This window comes from Hemitrygon akajei, chromosome 12 (genome assembly GCF_048418815.1).
Source record: "Hemitrygon akajei chromosome 12, sHemAka1.3, whole genome shotgun sequence".
Lineage (NCBI taxonomy): Eukaryota > Metazoa > Chordata > Chondrichthyes > Myliobatiformes > Dasyatidae > Hemitrygon > Hemitrygon akajei.
In genome coordinates this window covers 40,989,345-41,006,419 of record NC_133135.1, presented here as the reverse complement: position 1 = coordinate 41,006,419, position 17,075 = coordinate 40,989,345, and the positions used below count along the sequence as shown (strand labels likewise).

At 37.2% G+C, this 17,075-nt stretch overlaps 1 protein-coding gene across 5 annotated transcripts in view; it reads right to left on the bottom strand.

The window, feature by feature from the left end:
- mast2 (microtubule associated serine/threonine kinase 2) overlaps positions 1–17,075 on the bottom strand; it is a 405,044-nt gene that overhangs the window by 101,599 nt on the left and 286,370 nt on the right. For 4 of the 5 annotated variants that reach the window (XM_073062969.1, XM_073062973.1, XM_073062971.1 and 1 more), the window contains 2 exons: positions 8,609–8,629; positions 3,028–3,106 (listed from right to left, as the gene is read on the bottom strand). In XM_073062969.1, coding sequence (XP_072919070.1) covers positions 3,028–3,106; positions 8,609–8,629 — 100 coding nt within the window. The remainder of the gene's footprint in view (positions 1–3,027; positions 3,107–8,608; positions 8,630–17,075) is intronic. The other variant, XM_073062970.1, reaches the window with a different exon arrangement.

Sequence of the window (17,075 nt, the reverse complement as noted above, 5' to 3'; positions counted from 1 at the left end):
AATGAGTGCACTAAAAGGGTTTGGCAGATGATTTTCATTGTTCACACTCTGTTGAAAATCTCCTCAAGTTACTGAGGAGATCTCAAGTTACATGGTGCTGCACATTTTCAGGGCGACTGATTTTGAAGACTAGGATTGTGAATTCAGTACAGATGAGGAAGGAAACAAAGTGAATAGCACTGATCACGGAAATTGGGATTGCATTCATTAAAGGGATCACTCTGGGTAGAATTATGTCACAATTGAGAAACTATCATGCTGCTAAGATACACTGAAGATCTGATCAAATGTAAAAGGTAGAGGGCCAAATTTACAGGCAAATCATAGCAAGATGTAAAAAATACTAACAATAGAGTGTGACGATACTCACAATAGAGTGAACAACTACTAACAATACAGCAACACTTAGATAATCTGGCATACTTAGGACTTCGGTGATGCTGGACTGGCAGATTTTCCAAACTATTGAATGCTATTGATACCCAGCATCATTTTTAAATTATCTTCTTTAAATGTTACAAATGATTGATAAACTTAACAGTGAACCTAATGAGAGTAAAGACAGAATGGAAACTAGGGGCCCCAATGAATTAACAGGGAGCAAGAAACCAGTGCCCTAGTGGAATGAATCAAAGCATGGCAACTGAAGCATTGACAGGGTGTATGAACCCGGGCCCTAATGAGTTGATAGAGAGCACAATAAACATCACCTGGTGAACTTGATATAGAATATTCCAGATTTCCAATAGTAGAGCATTGGAATTTTCTATATATCATGAAAATTGTAGAGCACAAGGGTAAAGAAAGGGATAAGTTCCCAAAAGATGAATGCAAGAACATCCAAGGACTCACTTTCAAGAAATCTACAATTCATGTTCTCGATATTTATTATTTAGTTATTATTATTTTGTTTATTTCTTTTTGCATTTGCACAATTTGTCATCTTTTGCACATTGGTTGCCTGTCCATCCTCATCTGTGTGCAGTTTTTTGTGATTTCTATTGTTGCTTTATATTTACTGTGAATGCCTGTAAGAAAATGAATCACAGGGTTGTATATGGTGACACATATGTACTTTGATAATAAATTTACCTGAATTTTCTTGAACAGTATAGCTCAAGTCCAACAAGGGATCTAATGAAGGAGGCGGAGTGCTAAGGAGAACGATGAGCACAATACAAGGGACAAAGCACTCAAGTGAAGAGATGAGACAGAACATGAGCTGCACTTCTCAGATTAGAAAACAATTCCACAAATTTTTTTAAAACTTTTTTGCTTTTAGAGATTCTATAAATAACGGAAATAAAGGAATTTTTAGGTCCAGTACTAACAACAAGGTATTGTGACCAATTGGTTAACAAAGACAAGACAGACAACATATTTTCCTATGTTATGCCCCTTACTAATTAGAAACAGAATCAGGTTAAGTATCACTGACGTATATTGTGAAAGAGGACGGAGCTTAGTTATAATGGCGCTAAATGACGACTCCTTTGCTCGCAACTTGGGAAACAGCTCTATTTCCATCTTTAATATCTTTAGTTTTCCCTTTTGGGGTTATTTTGAAGACCCTGATTTGGAGTTACACGCTGACTTCAGTTCTTTGTGGGAATGCAACCCGCTCTCAGGGTTTCATAACTGGCCATTATCTAACATGCCAAGGATGCGGCCTAAGAGCTTAGCTTGCCTTCGCAGGCCTGGGATCTCGTGGCTCTGGAGGTGGGCGGATCAAAGGTTGGTGGCCTGGCAGGAAATCGGTGTGTCGCGGGAGTTGGAAGATCTCTGGTTGTGCCCAGAGACCCGAGATCTTTGAGCACAGAGCTCGGAAAAAACGACGCAACATACGCTTAACATTGTAAACCAGCGAGTTGTTTGCTATGTTTACCTTCTTGCTGTGAAACAGAGACATCTCTTTTTTCGCTTATAAGGTAGGGAGAGATAGATAGATAGATAGATAGATAGATACTTTATTCATCCCCAAGGGGAAATTCAATGTTCCTCCAGTATGATATCACATAAACACAAGACAGACCAAGACTAACTGACCAAAAAACCACATAATTATAACATACATTTACAACAGTGCAAAGCAATACCATAATTTGATAAGAGCAGACCATGGGCACGGTAAAAAAAAGTCTCAAAGTCCCAGATAGCCCATCATCTCACGCAGATGGCAGAAGGAAGAAACCTCCAACGTGGCAAAACTTCCCGATGCAGCCTCTGGAAGCACCCGAGCACCGCCCCGAGCACCATCTCTGCCGAGTGCTTCAACCCCGGCTCCGGCCACCAAGCAACAGGCAAAGCCGAGGATTCGGGGCCTTCCTCTCTGGAGATCTCTCCGATCGCTCAGTAGCAGCGTCAGCAGCACAGGCATGTCAGAAGTTTCGCCAGATGTTCCTCCGTGGTATGTCGAATACCGGGTGAACGAGTAGTCTTTGGAGTACTGCATGCAAGTCTGTGTCTTTGCTGTTGCTTTGCTCACGCTTGAGTGTTCAGTGCTGATACTTTTTGTTTTGCTGGTGGAGGGAGGAGGGATCATTGCTTGCTGCTGCTTACGTGCAGAAGGGAGGGGAGTTGGGGGGGACTTTGGGGCTCTAACATTTAACTGTCATTCATTCTTTGTGGGGCACTCCTCTGTTTTTGTGAATGGTTGTGAAGAAAAAGCATTTCAGGATGCATATTGTATACATTTCTCTGACATTAAAGGTACCTTTGAAACCTTTTGAAATCAAATTATATAAGTAGTGCTAAAAGAGAGCAAAATAATAGTGAGGAAGCATACACAGATTCATAGTTTGTTCAAAAATGTGATGGCGAAGGGGATGAAGTAGTTTCTGAAACATTGAGTCTGTGCCGTCTTGACCGTAGCAATGAGAGAGATGTCATGGATGGTGGGGTCCTTCATGATAGATGCCAGCTCGTTAAGGATATATAATATTAGCTGACAGTATCAATACAGGTACAGTCTGGAATGTGCAATTAATCCTTAAATAGTAAAAGTGATAATTTATTGCAAATACATACAGAGACTGTGGAACTGGGTGTATTAGTTCCATATCCAGAAGATGGCAGGGAGGCCAAGGACCACCGGCGTCCATCAGTCCTGGAGTTTAGAAGGGAGAAAATACAGAATGGTGACAAGTCAGCTCCAAAATCAGTATTTCATACTTTAACATGATAAACATTCTACATGTGACTAGGAATTCTAATCCTAAACTACATCTGGTGAATTCACAATTGCAGCTTTCCCATCAGGGTGTTCCATGAAATGGGGAGAAACACAAAAACACTGGAAGCAGCCCGACAACACTTTCCTAAGTGTGAGAAGGAGATAGTATTTCAGAGAAACAAGACACTGCAGATGTTGGAATCCAGAACAAAAAAACAAATCACAGTCAGAATTCAGCAAGTCAAGCAGCATCTGTGGAGCTAAAAGATGGTCAACATAATGGGTTGAAACCACATCAGGACCCTGCAAGGGATTTAAATGTTTCAGTCTGATTTTTTTTTAATTTCTTCTAACAGTTGGAGCACATTTCATCAGAACTGGAAACAGTTCACAGCATCCTAATATCCACAACATCCTAATTCTAGTCTGTGTTCCGAAAATAACTACTTGATGGTTTAAGTATTTGATGTAAACCCTCTACTCTGAAGTAATCTACAGGTGTTTTATGTTTTTTTTCTCTGAAATTTTGAGATATTTATAAGTTCAGTCTTCAAAAACAAACTGTACCACTGTAAGTGTCATCTTGAGCTTTATGATTTGCTTCCAATGTCTGAAAACTTGCAACTTTTGCACCGTTCGTTTAATTTAAAAGGGTTCCTCTCACTTCTGGTGCAGAAAGTTTAGCAAAACACTGTCAATGACATGTATAAAAATCCCACCCATAAGTATTGCTAAAAGACTGAATATTAAAACAATTGAAATACAGAAAACGTGAGTAGGAAAGGGCCCTTTAGTCATTTGTGACTTCTCCATCATTCAAGATCATCACAGCTGATCATCCAAATTCAATGTTGTGTAGTTAGATTGCCCCCCCATCCCTTTATCTCGTTAGCCATTCGAACTATATTTAACACATTCTGCAATATATTTAATAATTTGGTTTCAACTGTCTTCTATGATGGAGAATTTCACATGTTCACCACTCTTTGGGTGAAGTAGCTTCTCTGCATAATCAGTCCTAAATAGCTTATCATGCAATCTTGGGGTACTACCCCTTTGTATCATCAGGAATAGCCTTCCTGTATCTTCTCAGTCCAGCCCCATCGAGCTTTTATAAGTTGAAAGTATCTTTGCATTCTTCTAAGGTGACTATAAAACCAATTATCCCAGTCTGCATTTGTTCTACCATCCAGGGAATTAATCCTCTAAAATTCAATTCACTCTTCATCAGACAGAAGATCAAAACTGCACACAATATTTCAGATGTGGTGTTATCAGACTCTAACTCTGAAGTCCAAGTAAACCACATTTACTAGTTCTCCCATTCCTAACCCACTAGTTTCAGTGGATTTAATAAACATGATTTCCTTTCACAAATCCATGATGACTTCATTACTGTTTTCTAAATGCACTGTTGTTACATCTTTAAAGATGGACTTCAGGATATTGGCCAAATCTAATGACAGATTACCTGGTTTACAGTCTTTTTTCCCCTCTCACCTACTTTATTAAATCATTGACTTATATTTTCTGCATTCCAACCTACAATCCAAAGAAAGATGGGAAGTAATCACCATAGTATCAACTTTTTCTAACACCACTTTCTAAGTGCCCAAGGGAGATATCAGCCTTCAATCCCTTCAATTTACCCATCACTGTTTCCCTATTATTACTGATTTGCTCAGGTTTTGTTCTTTCACAAGACCTTTAGTCTCCCTACATTTCTGGAAGGTTATTTTGAGAAGACAGAACAAACATCTCTGCTCAATTGGCTTGCTGCTTCTTTGTTCTCCTTTCTCAATTACCCTGTTTCTGATTGTAAGGAACCTACAATTGTTTCTACTAATCTTGTTCTCTTCACCTATCTGTAGAACTTTTATAATCAGTTTTTATATCCAATTCAAATTTATGTGAGCTCGATTTCAACATTTAAGAGAAGTTTGGACTGATAAGGGTATGGAGGCCTATGGTCCTGGTGCAGGTCAATGGGAGTAGGCAATTAAGTGGTTTGGCAAGGCCTAGATGGGCTGAAGGACATTTTTCTGCACTGTATTTTTCTATGAGTGTTTACTCCACAGCCCAGTTCCTCCTCTTAATTAATTTCTTGCACCTCTTGCTGCATTCTGATCTGTTTTGCAGTGCTTGGGTTAGCTTTTTATTTTCCTAAGTCAATTTATATCCCTCTCCTTTGGCTCTAATACTATCACTTAGCCATGGTTGAGTTAGTTTATTGTATTAAAGAGGAATGAACAATAGTTGTGGTTTATCGGTGCACAATGTAAATGTTTTCCATTGCTGTCAAAGTCAGTACAAAACAAAATAAGGGCAGAATAACTAAATACCTGCCCTTCAAAGTGTAGCTAAGCCACACATTGGCAGTGCTGAGGTATTAGTTATATTTAAAAATGAATAGAATAAAGCAAAATGGGATTCATTAATAGGAAGTTCAAAGGCTTTAAAATGCTTCATATAAATGGTAAAAATAATTGAGATTCAATGCTAAAATAACCTTCATATACACCTCTTTTGAAAGAGAATTATATAATCTCAAATTAGTTCTAACATTGAGTTTGGTCAATGGAATTCAAGACTTAAACCTTATGCCAACAGAATGCCATCCAGAGGAAGGCTTCACTAATGTAAAACAGCCCAGCGAAAGAGCTTATAGGATTGTTTTTTCCAAAGGCAGTGAAACCACAGGAAAACAAGCAGTCTTGGCCAGCTCGCTCAAGTCATTACAATATATGCTAGAGCACAGAAGCAATGAGAACAACTTCTCACATCTATCCTTCCTAGCAAATTTCACAACATATGCTGGTGATATTTAACCTGATCTTGATTCTGAATCTGATTCTTATTGTGCTAAGGAAAGGTTTCAGTTAAACACAAAAGACAGACAGAAAAGGACAATAGTGAAGAGGTACAAGTTCTTGTTAATGGGGTTTATTATATCAGAGAAATGTTAGTTTGTACAGACAATTTGGAAACTACTGGCTTATAATTGATCAATATGCCTCTAATATAAAAAATACCTCTAAATACCATTCAGAATAAAGCACTGGGTGCAAACATAGAGGACAATAGAAATAATAGCTGTCCATTATGAAGTTTTGATTTCCAGGTATAAAATGATCCGACGATCATGTACTGATAACTGTGGGAAGGATTAAAATATTTGCAGATTTTCTATTTTTTAAGCTGTATCACATAAATACTATGGAAATCATATAACAGATCTGACTCTCAGAATAACTCCAGAAAAACTCTGACCTCCAAATAGAATAAGTGAGTAACAATAGCATTCCTGGATTTAACATAATCAACCACACTCGCATGGCTGAAAATGCTACTGTACTTCTATTTATACCTCACATGAGATGTAAAGTCATCTCACATGCAAACTGGTAATTCTGGACCAAACTCACATCACTAAAGGATGCTCGACAGCTGTGGCAGGGCTTGAATGCTATCAACTCCTACAAAGTGAAACCAAGCGACATAGGTGACAACAAGATTTCACTCCCAGAGGAGCTCAATGCTTTTTATGTTTGCTTTGCCTGTCAATAACATGGAGGCACCTTCACAAACTCTCATAGCACTTATAATCCTGTGATTTCAGTCTCTGAAGCCAGTGATAGCATCCTTTGGGAAGGTGAACAATATTTAAAGTGAAGGTCGATAGGTTCTTGATTAGTAAGGACATCAAAGGTTATATGGAGATGTCAGGAGGATGGGGTTGAGTAGCCATGAATCAGCCATGATGAAATAGCAGAGCAGCCTCAATGGGTTGAATGGCCTAATTCTGCTCCTGTGTTTTATGGTCTTACAGCAATTTCATTCTTCTCATCAATTCACATGCCAGTACAGATAATTTTTTTGGTATCAACTCCAAAAATTTCCCTACTCTCCCAAGTACTGCAAAGGCATAGTTCAAATTTATTTATGAACAGTTGCAGCAAGTGATGTGATTCTTTAAACCACCAGCACGCTCAATCGCTCATGGGAGTTGAGGGAAAAATATGTAGGTGACCATGTTCCATGTGGAATTTGAAGAAGGTTTTTCAAACTTAAAAAGTGTGCATTTACACTATTAATAAAGCAGACATTTTGAATATAAAATAATAGCGTCTTGGAATGTAATTCCTAAATTCTGATAAAATTCTTTGAACATCGAATAATAAAAAGATTCAGAGATTTTGGTCAAAGCTTTTGCAAGGCCAGCCAATCAACGTTTGAATGCTGGTTACTTGAACATGCTCATGATAAATATTGCTAATGTTGACATATGGTCTCAGAAGTAAAGGGACTAACAAAGCAGAATAGGGTGGGAACCACTGTCAAGGACAAGATGGGTCAAATGGCTTCCTTCTGTATTAGTAATTGATATGATTCAAATGCAAATCTTTACAATGTTGTACTGTAAAGGAAGAAAGTTATATTCAGGATTAGAATATCACATAGCTAGTGTTTAAATATTTACAACTCTTAGCAAAATGTTCAAAAAGAGCAGCATAACAAAAGTGTCTGGGATACTGGGGAAAAAATCAGTAATTATTTTGAACAGTAACTTTTCATCAGGAATCATGATGAAGGGTTTCAACCCGAAAAATTCAACTGTTTATTCCCCTCCGTAAATGCTGCCTGACCTTCTGAGTTCCTCCAGCATTTTGTGTGTGGTTCTTAAACTTCCCAGCATCTGCAAGAACTCCTGCATTAATAATTATTTATTCTATTGAGAAAAATGGAAGAACATTCAAACACAGCAAAAAGAAGAACATGTCCATAAAACACCTTCATACTGTGGGGATAGAAGCAGGAAATACAAGAACATTGTTGTTCTGAAAACAAACAAGTTCTCAGACTTTGCTGGAAGCCTGCTCATTTAATGGCAAAGTTACTCTATTATACCATGACGTTATTTGTTTCAACTGAAAATTACTTAAAGCCAATAATAAATCAAAATAACTCATGAATAAAACACGTCACAGTTTTACAAAAGTATTAATGAGAAATATGAACAACAGTCTACCATTTTATAAGACAGAAAGACACGGAAATTAGTCAACAGTGGTTAGTACTTCCATAACAAAAATATAACAGAACACTGAACAGACACCAGTAATTTTGCATTAATCTAAACAGGTCAGCACAAGGAGGACAAAAGCAGCTTGGTTTTCATTAAGTACAGTTATTTACAGATCCAATGGCTTCAACTGAGATTCCTCAAGATGCTACATTATCCACAAAATGCAATTTAAGTCTTCCATTTCCCAAAAAGTCAACTACAGTTTGTGCATTATTCTGCATACACACACAACTAAAAGTGAAATACTGCTCACTATTGCATTTTCATGCAAAAAAAGCACATGCAAACATGGGAATTGCAGCTGCAGAACATGCAATAAATATGACAGCAACACTTATTTTGAGTGTTACCTGTCAGCTCTGTGACCATGGCTGCATCAAAAAAATAGAATTTCATTAATAGCTCGCAAAACAGCAGAATGTAATACAGTCAAGTAAGTTGATGTCTTTATCAACATTTGTGATAAAGACAACAAAGACTTATTTATTTCTCAGTATCTATAGACTTTTTTGCATTAGGTGTTCACTGCAGTGAATTATTACTAAGGAACACACAAGGTACATTTATTATTTGTTTTTAAGATAGTCCAATTCATTTACATTAGCCAAAGTAAACCATTGGCTCTATTGAAAAATTAAAAATTTTCAGCAAGATCCCTTTTCACATGGAATATCTCCTTGACAATGTTCAAAATATTATTTGATATACGAATACACGAATTGTTTTAAAATAATTGTTTGCATCACTGAGCAGAAATAAATAAGTTAGCGACACAAACTGTGAACTATTTAAGTTTACACCATGTTTCACCCAATAAATGATCAATTACCTCTCCTCTTTTATATTTTAAATCATGTTCCTATTACTACCTCCTTAGTGACAAAGTGATCAAGGTTACAAAATGCTAATCGATAGCCCCTACATAATTAGACAATACTTAATGTTTTAGACTGCATTATTTAAGCAGAATTGGCAAACGGTATTTGCCATTACCAAGATGAGACAGTTTTGAAACCAATACAAGAACTGCAGTGAAGTAATAACACCACAAGGGTAAAGATAGACTTGTGAAACATAGGCATTAAGTAGGCAATGTAACTGAAACAACCCTTTACTGCAGGCTTTTCTTTGCAGTACATACAAAAGATTCTCTAAGTTCTATAATAATGGTTTCATATCAAGGCTTCACTTACGTAGCAGCTTTAACGAAGTGAACTTCCTAACTTATCTCCAAGGATCAAAACAGATAATTTAAGTAAGAGCGGGTGTAGCGTAATTAAAGAGAAATGTTTTGAAGAACTTTTTTTTAAACATGGAAAGTCAGACATTCTGGAGAGAGAACGCTAGAAAACAATGTACAAAAGCCAGAAGTGAATATGATGCATAGAAGAGTACAGTAAGAACAAAGTACAATTAATGGCAATGTTACAGAAATAAAGTGGATCAAAAAGTGGAGGATTTTCTAATCATGCATAGAATTCAGGGCTGGGAAATGAGGATGTGGTGGGGTGGTTGGGGAGCTGGTGAGGATATGTTAGCAGAAATGATTGAGAATAACCCAAGTTTTATCAAATTTTAAATTAGGCACACAATTGTGGATGAAATCTTGTAATCTCAGACAAGATTATATTTTCTTTATTCATTTGTAGTGTTGCCATCAATGTGAGCATCAATTCCTAATCTCTATCTCTCCTTGAAAATGTGGTGGTGAACTATTGCAACTTTCTGGTGAAGAATTCTCCTGGTGCTGTTGGGTAGAGAGTTAGGTGCAGTTTTTGAAAACTGCAAGATCGGCAACCTAGATTAGGACGGCATATGTCTTGGAGTGGGATTTGCAGCTAGTACTCTCACCTTTCTTGATTAGCAGAGTTTGTGGCTTCTGGAGGTGCTGGTGTAGTAGTTTTGACAGCAGCTCATAGGAACATAGAAAACCTACAGCACAGTACAGGCCCTTCAGCCCACAACATTGTGCCAAACATGTCCCTACCTTAGAAATTACTAGGGTTACCTATAGCTCTCTATTTTACTAAGCTCCATGTACCCACCTAAAAGTCTCTTTAAAGACCCTTTTGTATCCACCTCCACCATGTTGTCGGCAGCCCGTTCCACGCACTCAACACTCTCTGAGTAAAAAAATTACCCCTGAAATCTCCTCTGTACCTACTCTCCAACACCTTAAACCTGTGTCCTCTTGTGGCAACCATTTCTGTCCTGGGAAAAAGCCTCTGACTATCCACCCGATCAATGCCTTTCATCATCTTGTACACCTCTATCTGGTCACCTCTCATCCTCCGTCACTGCAAGGAGAAAAGGCCGAGTTCACTCAAACTATTCTCATAAGGTATGCTCCCCAATCCAGGCAACATCCTTGTAAATCTTCTCTGCACCCTTTCTCTGGCTTCCACATCCTTCCTGTAGTGAGGTGACCAGAACTGAGCACAGTACTCCAAGTGGGGTCTGACCAGGGTCCTATATAGCTGCAACATTACCTCTTGGCTCCTAAATTCAGTTCCACGATTGATGAAGGCCAATACACTGTACGCCTTCTTAACCAGTCAACCTGCGCAGCTGCTTTAAGCGTTCTATGGACTCGGGCCCCAAGATCCCTCTGATCCTCCACACTGCCAAGAGTTTTACCATTAATACTATATTCTGCCATCATATTTGACCTACCATAATAAACCACTTCACACTTATCTGGGTTGAACTCCATTTGCCACTTCTCAGCCCAGTTTTGCATCCTATCAATATCCCGCTGTAACCTCTGACAGCCCTCCACACTATCCATAACACCTTCAACCTTTGTGTCATCAGCAAACTATGTTTCTATGATTTCTTTTCTTTGAATTTTTGTGTAGCAAATGTGACTTATTAGCCTATACTTGAATATTGGCCAACTCTTGCTACATGCAAGCACACACAGCTTCATTTTCTGAGCAGTGGCACAGGGAATTGGACATTGCGAACTAGAATGATTGAAGTTTTCCGTGAGCTTTGATTGCCTTTTCTCAGACAAGGCCATCAACATCTTTTTAATTGAGGCCCGTAACCCCATACATGATGACATGCTATCTTGTCGCCAAGGACAACCTTTCTCTCTTACCCCTGGGATCTAGCTCTTTGGTCCACATGTGGACTAAGGCTATGGCAAGGTCAAGAACTAAGTGAATTTGACAAAATTTTAATTTAGCATTGGTCAGCTGATCATTAAAGACTAGGTGCTGCTTCACACCATTGATGGTAATATTTTCCATAACTTTGACAATTAAGAGTAGACTAAATGGAATCTTCTCTCTACAGTTGCTTTGAGGTGGTTTTTTTTAAATCAAAATCACCTGAGATTTATCTGCATAAGGTAGATTTGATTGGATGAGGCCAAGTAGCTTCAGCCCTTTTTGGCATACATTTCCTCAAAGTCTGATGAACCAGGTAGCACTTACAGTAACACACACAAAATGCTGGTTGAACGCAGCAGGTCAGGTAGCATCTATACAGAGAAGCACTGTCGATGTTTTGGGCCGAGACCCTTCGTCTTTTTTGTGTGCATTGCCTGAATTTCCAGCATCTGCAGATGTCCTCGTGTTAGCACTTACAGTATTTTTGTTTTTGCATGTTTTTTAAAAATCTATTCAATATACGTAATTGATTTACTTGTTTATTATTATTTTATTTATTGTTTTGTTTTCTCTGCTAGATTATGTATTGCATTGAACTGCTGCTGCTAAGTTAACAAATTTCATATCACATGCCTGTGATAATAAACCTGATTCTGACTTAATTTGTGATGGTTCCATTCTTCATTGTGGATACTGAAATTGCCCAACCAAAGAATATTTTAAGTCTTTGTCTCTCTCTTGGTGCATCTGACAAGTTGTGCTCAACATGCAGGAGCACAGATTCATCAACTGGAGGTGTTACTCGACACAGGGCTCCCTTGACCAAGTTTGATCCGACACCAGAAGACTTAACAGAGACATAAGAGATTCAGCAGGTACTGGAAATTAGTGTGTCAGCCCAAAACCTCCACTGTTCATTTCCCCCTTAGGTGCTGCCTGATCTGCTGAGCTCCTCCAGCATTCCGTGTGAGTTGCCATTAAACTTAATGAAGTTTGGAGTTAACATTAAGGCCACTGGACTCCAAATTCTGCTTGTCAGTAGTACAGAGGACAAAGGAGCAAATAGCATATTTTAAACATGTATAAGCTACCTATGAAAAAACAAATAAATCTGGATTTAATTTGAAGATAAAATATCTTTCAATCCTCAAATTTATTTGTCTGAACAAAATATTAAACTTACAAATAAACTCAGACCTGGAGAATACTCAGATGGGAGAGTGGTTGAGAATACCAAGTGTGATGGAAAGAAATAAACTGAAGTTAAGAAGACAAAACTCTCACAACATGAATAATCATAAAATGCATTCTGCAAATACAAGTCATTCTTTGGTCAGGAGCAAGAAATGTTGTTTTATTTCTCCCATTAATTGCATAAGCAGTGAAGAAACTGCACTGCCTCAGCTATGAATAGTTTTTCAATGCACAATGACACTGAATCAGACATCTTTGAGGCCATTGGCCTAGAGTTGCATCAGATAAGGACTTGAACCACAGGACAACAGAAAATAATTATCTGGAGTCAATATAGAAGTTATTTTTCTTCTATCATCATGCTGTAGGACCTCATAAGTGTTTGAATTATTTTTAAATGCCTGTCGAGCAACCTTAAATAAAGAATATCTGCTGCGGGTATTGTAATTGCCGATATTTCAGTTATGAATAAAAGCAACTCACAAACATCTCTGACAGTTTTCACTAAGCAGTGCAGTGCAAATAACACATTATGTCTCCCACAGACCTGTTGTAAGCCTTCCAATCAGGCTTTTCCTAAATATTTCAGCTGTTGACTATAAGGTATAGAGGTACCTACAGGAGCAAAGGGTGGAAACTAGCCTACTATAGTGGAAAGGACAAAGTATGATTGGTTTGATTTTAATTTTTTGAATTTTTTATTATTTGTTTTTTTTGTAACATATCAGAAGAACCAAGTGCTAATTATGGCAAAATATGCAAAGATGGGTATTTCAAATTCGAAACTCTCTCAACTATGTTAAGATGGTTAGTGGCTTTGTTATCATACCCTGCATAGAGAACTATGTATAACCCAAAATAATCCTTTAAAAATGTAAGATAATTGTTGCCTTTTCTTGCCCACAGGAATTGAGGTGAGGAGTAGAAAGAGGACAACTTAAAAAAAAAAGGGATAGCATGCACAAACCCGAGAGATTTTCTGTCCAATAAGGCTGTGACTTCTGGGACTGTTAGAGCTTTCAACACAGAGATATTATTTCATTAGATTATCAGTGGATGTGGATCAAAGGCAAGGATTAGAGCAAAGGCAAAAATTAGATATGATTTCATTTTTACTGTAGCAGGTTGAAGGAATTAAATGCTTAACATCTGAAAACAAAGTCAACTTCTGTAAGAACCTTTGTATCTACCATGATTCAAGTTTTGCTCATCAGTTCTTAGTTTCATCGCAACTGAATTTAGATAAAACTGACTAATTTTTCATTTTATTTGCTTGTATTTTTCATTCAAATTATAAGCTTGCATTTTACCAAGACTCCAACTGAAGATAATCTTGTAAAATATTTCTGTAAATCATAATTCCAAAATTCACCAAAACAATTCCAGTCAATGACTCCACTATCAATTCTGAAACATTCCAGTCTTCCACCTAATCACAACCTCTGATATTTTCCCTTTCTTTTCAACTCTTAACTTCACCAGGCTGTGATGAAAGACCAACAATCCAAAACCTTCACCGTTCTCTGATCAGATGTTTTCTGACCCAGTAAGTATTGCCACCAGTTTCTGTTTTTATTTCAGAATTGTAATTTCTGCAATGTAACACTTTTGAGAAGGAATAGATTTGAGTAAGATAGCATTAAAGCTTGAAAATTAAAGAGATAGAATTTTATATAAACTTGAGAAAACTGTGATTTTGGAGTCCTTGGGCCACAAATGTATAAAAGTATTTTGACATGGCATTTAGGTTTTGCATTTCTCAGCTGATATACAGATTATTGGAACAATGTAATATTGGTAAAGAGATGAATTCAGCAGAAAAAGAATAATGGAGTCTGAAACTCACTGAAAGGATGATGGAGGTTGAAAATCATATTTATATTTCAAAAGAACCTGAATGAGCACTTAAAGGTTACCCTGACAGATGAAAAATTGGACTAAGGCAAAATAGCTTTACTTATGGCAGGATTGGACATAATTGTTTGAATGCCCATAATAAAATTGTAAATGATAAAATAGATCATAGTTAGCACGGTTTTCTTGCCTGACAAGTCTGTTGGAATTCTTCAAAGAAATAACAAGCAGGATAGACAAAGGAGAATCAGTTGATGTGTGTACTTGGATTTTCAGAAGGTCTTTGACAAGGTGCCACACGAGGCTGCTTAACAAGCTACAAACACATGGCATTACAGTAAAGACAGTAAAAACTTTTCTGACTGGCTGCCGGTGACTAGTGGCATTCCAACAGAGGTCTGTGCTGGGACCGATTCTTTTTACTTTACATGTCAATGATTTGGATGATGGACTTGACAGCTTTGCTGCAAAGTTTGCAGAATATCTGAAGATAGAAGGAGCGGCAGGTAGCTTTGAGAAAGTAGAAAGGCTACAGAAGGGCATAGACAGATTAGGAGTATGGCTAACAAAATAGCAGATGGAATACACTGTCAGTAAATGTATGGTCATGTTCTTTGGAAGAATAAAATAAAAGCGTTTACTATTTTCTGGATGGAGAGAAAATACATAAAAACAGAGGTGCAAGGGATTTGTGAGTCCTTGTACAGGATTCTCTAAAGGTTAATTTGCAGGTTGAGACTATGGTGAGGAAGGCAAATTCTTTTTTTTATTGGTTTTTTAATGCATTTTCTACATCACTACAGATAAGAAAAAACCCCAAACCAAAATGAAGAAAATTAATACAGTGCAAAAATAAACATACAATAATATAATACAAAAAAGATAATTGAGAAAGCACCCAAATTGAAGTCATGTAAAGTTAGTATCCTCCCCAAGCCCCGCAACAAAAAAAAACTCCAGACCAACCACAACACAATATAGAGAATATAAATCAGGACATTCAAACCCCCAAAACTGTAAATACACTTGAAAACAGAAGATAATAATGCCTACTACCAAAAAAAGAGCTGAAAGCAAGGGTCCGAAAAAAAAACCTTAATTAAGGGGAAAGTTATGAAAGTACTCAATAAAAGGTCCCCAGACCTTATGGAACTTTATATCCGAATTAAGAACTGAATAATGAATTTTTTCAAGGTCTAAACAGGACATAATATCATTAAGCTATTGAGCATGCGTGGGCGGGGCAACATCTCTCCATCTAAGGAGAATTAAACATCTAGCCAGGAGAGAAGCAAAAGATAATATTCGACACTTAGTCGAACTCAAACGTATATCTGTCTCACCCAAAAAACCAAACAAAGCAATTAAAGGGTTAGGTTCTAAGTGGTGATTCAGGATATAGGATAAAGTTATGAAGACATCTTTCCAAAATTTCTCTAAGCTAGGACAGGACCAGTACATATGAATAAGAGAAGCCTCGCCCCTTTTGCATTTATCACAAAGAGGACTAATATTAGGGTAAAATCGAGATCATTTGGATTTAGACATATGGGCTCTATGAACAATCTTAAACTGTAAAAGGCAATGGCGAGCACAAAGAGAAGTTGAATTAACCGATTTGAGAATCGAGTCCCAAGTCTCATCAGATAAAGAGATACTTAAATCATGCTCCCAAGCCATTCTAATTTTATCCACAGGGGCACGCCGTAAGAATGCTAATTTATCACGAATAAATGATATTAAACTTTTACCCAGTGGATTAATAGAAAGAAAGAAATCCATAACATTTTTCTCAGGCATTTCAGGGAAGTTAGGAATTAAAGGATTAATAAAGTGTCTAATTTGGAGATATCTAAAAAAAATGGGCATGAGGCAGATTGAACTTAGCAGAGAGCTGTTGAAAAGATGCGAAGCGATTATCAATAAAAAGATCTTCAAACTGTCTAATGCCCTTCCTATACCAATCATGGAATGTTGAATCATACATAGTAGGTAAAAAAAGGTGATTATGTAAGATAGGACTAGAAGAGGAAAAACCATAGAAACCATAAAATTTCCTAAACTGAGCCCATATTCGCAAAGTGTGTCTAACAAGAGGATTAAAAATTAATCTAGACAAACTACTAGGGAGTACAGAGCCAAGAAGTGCAGAAATAGATAAATCTTAAGTGGAACTCAACTCCATTGCCACCCAATTAGGGCACTCGGGTTGTCTATGGAAAAAAGACCAAAAGGTAGCACAACGTATATTGGCTGCCCAATAATATAAATGAAAGTTAGGTAAGGCCATGCCACCCTCTTTTTTAGATTTTTGGAGATAAACTTTATTAATTCTGGAACGCTTATTCTTCCACAGATATGACAAAATAATAGAGTCTAAGGAATCAAAAAAAGTTTTAGGAATAAAAATTGGGATTGATTGAAATAAATATAAAAATTTAGGGAGAACATACATTTTAACAACATTAATACGACCTACCAAAGACATAGATAGAGGTGACCATTGTGACAGACTCTGTTTTGTAGTATATAAAAGATTGGCAAAATTTTCACGAAAAAGATCTTTAAACTTCCTTGAAACTGTAATCCCAAGATAAGTAAATTGATTATGAACTACTTTAAAAGAGAGGTCACAAAATGCTAATTCTTGTGC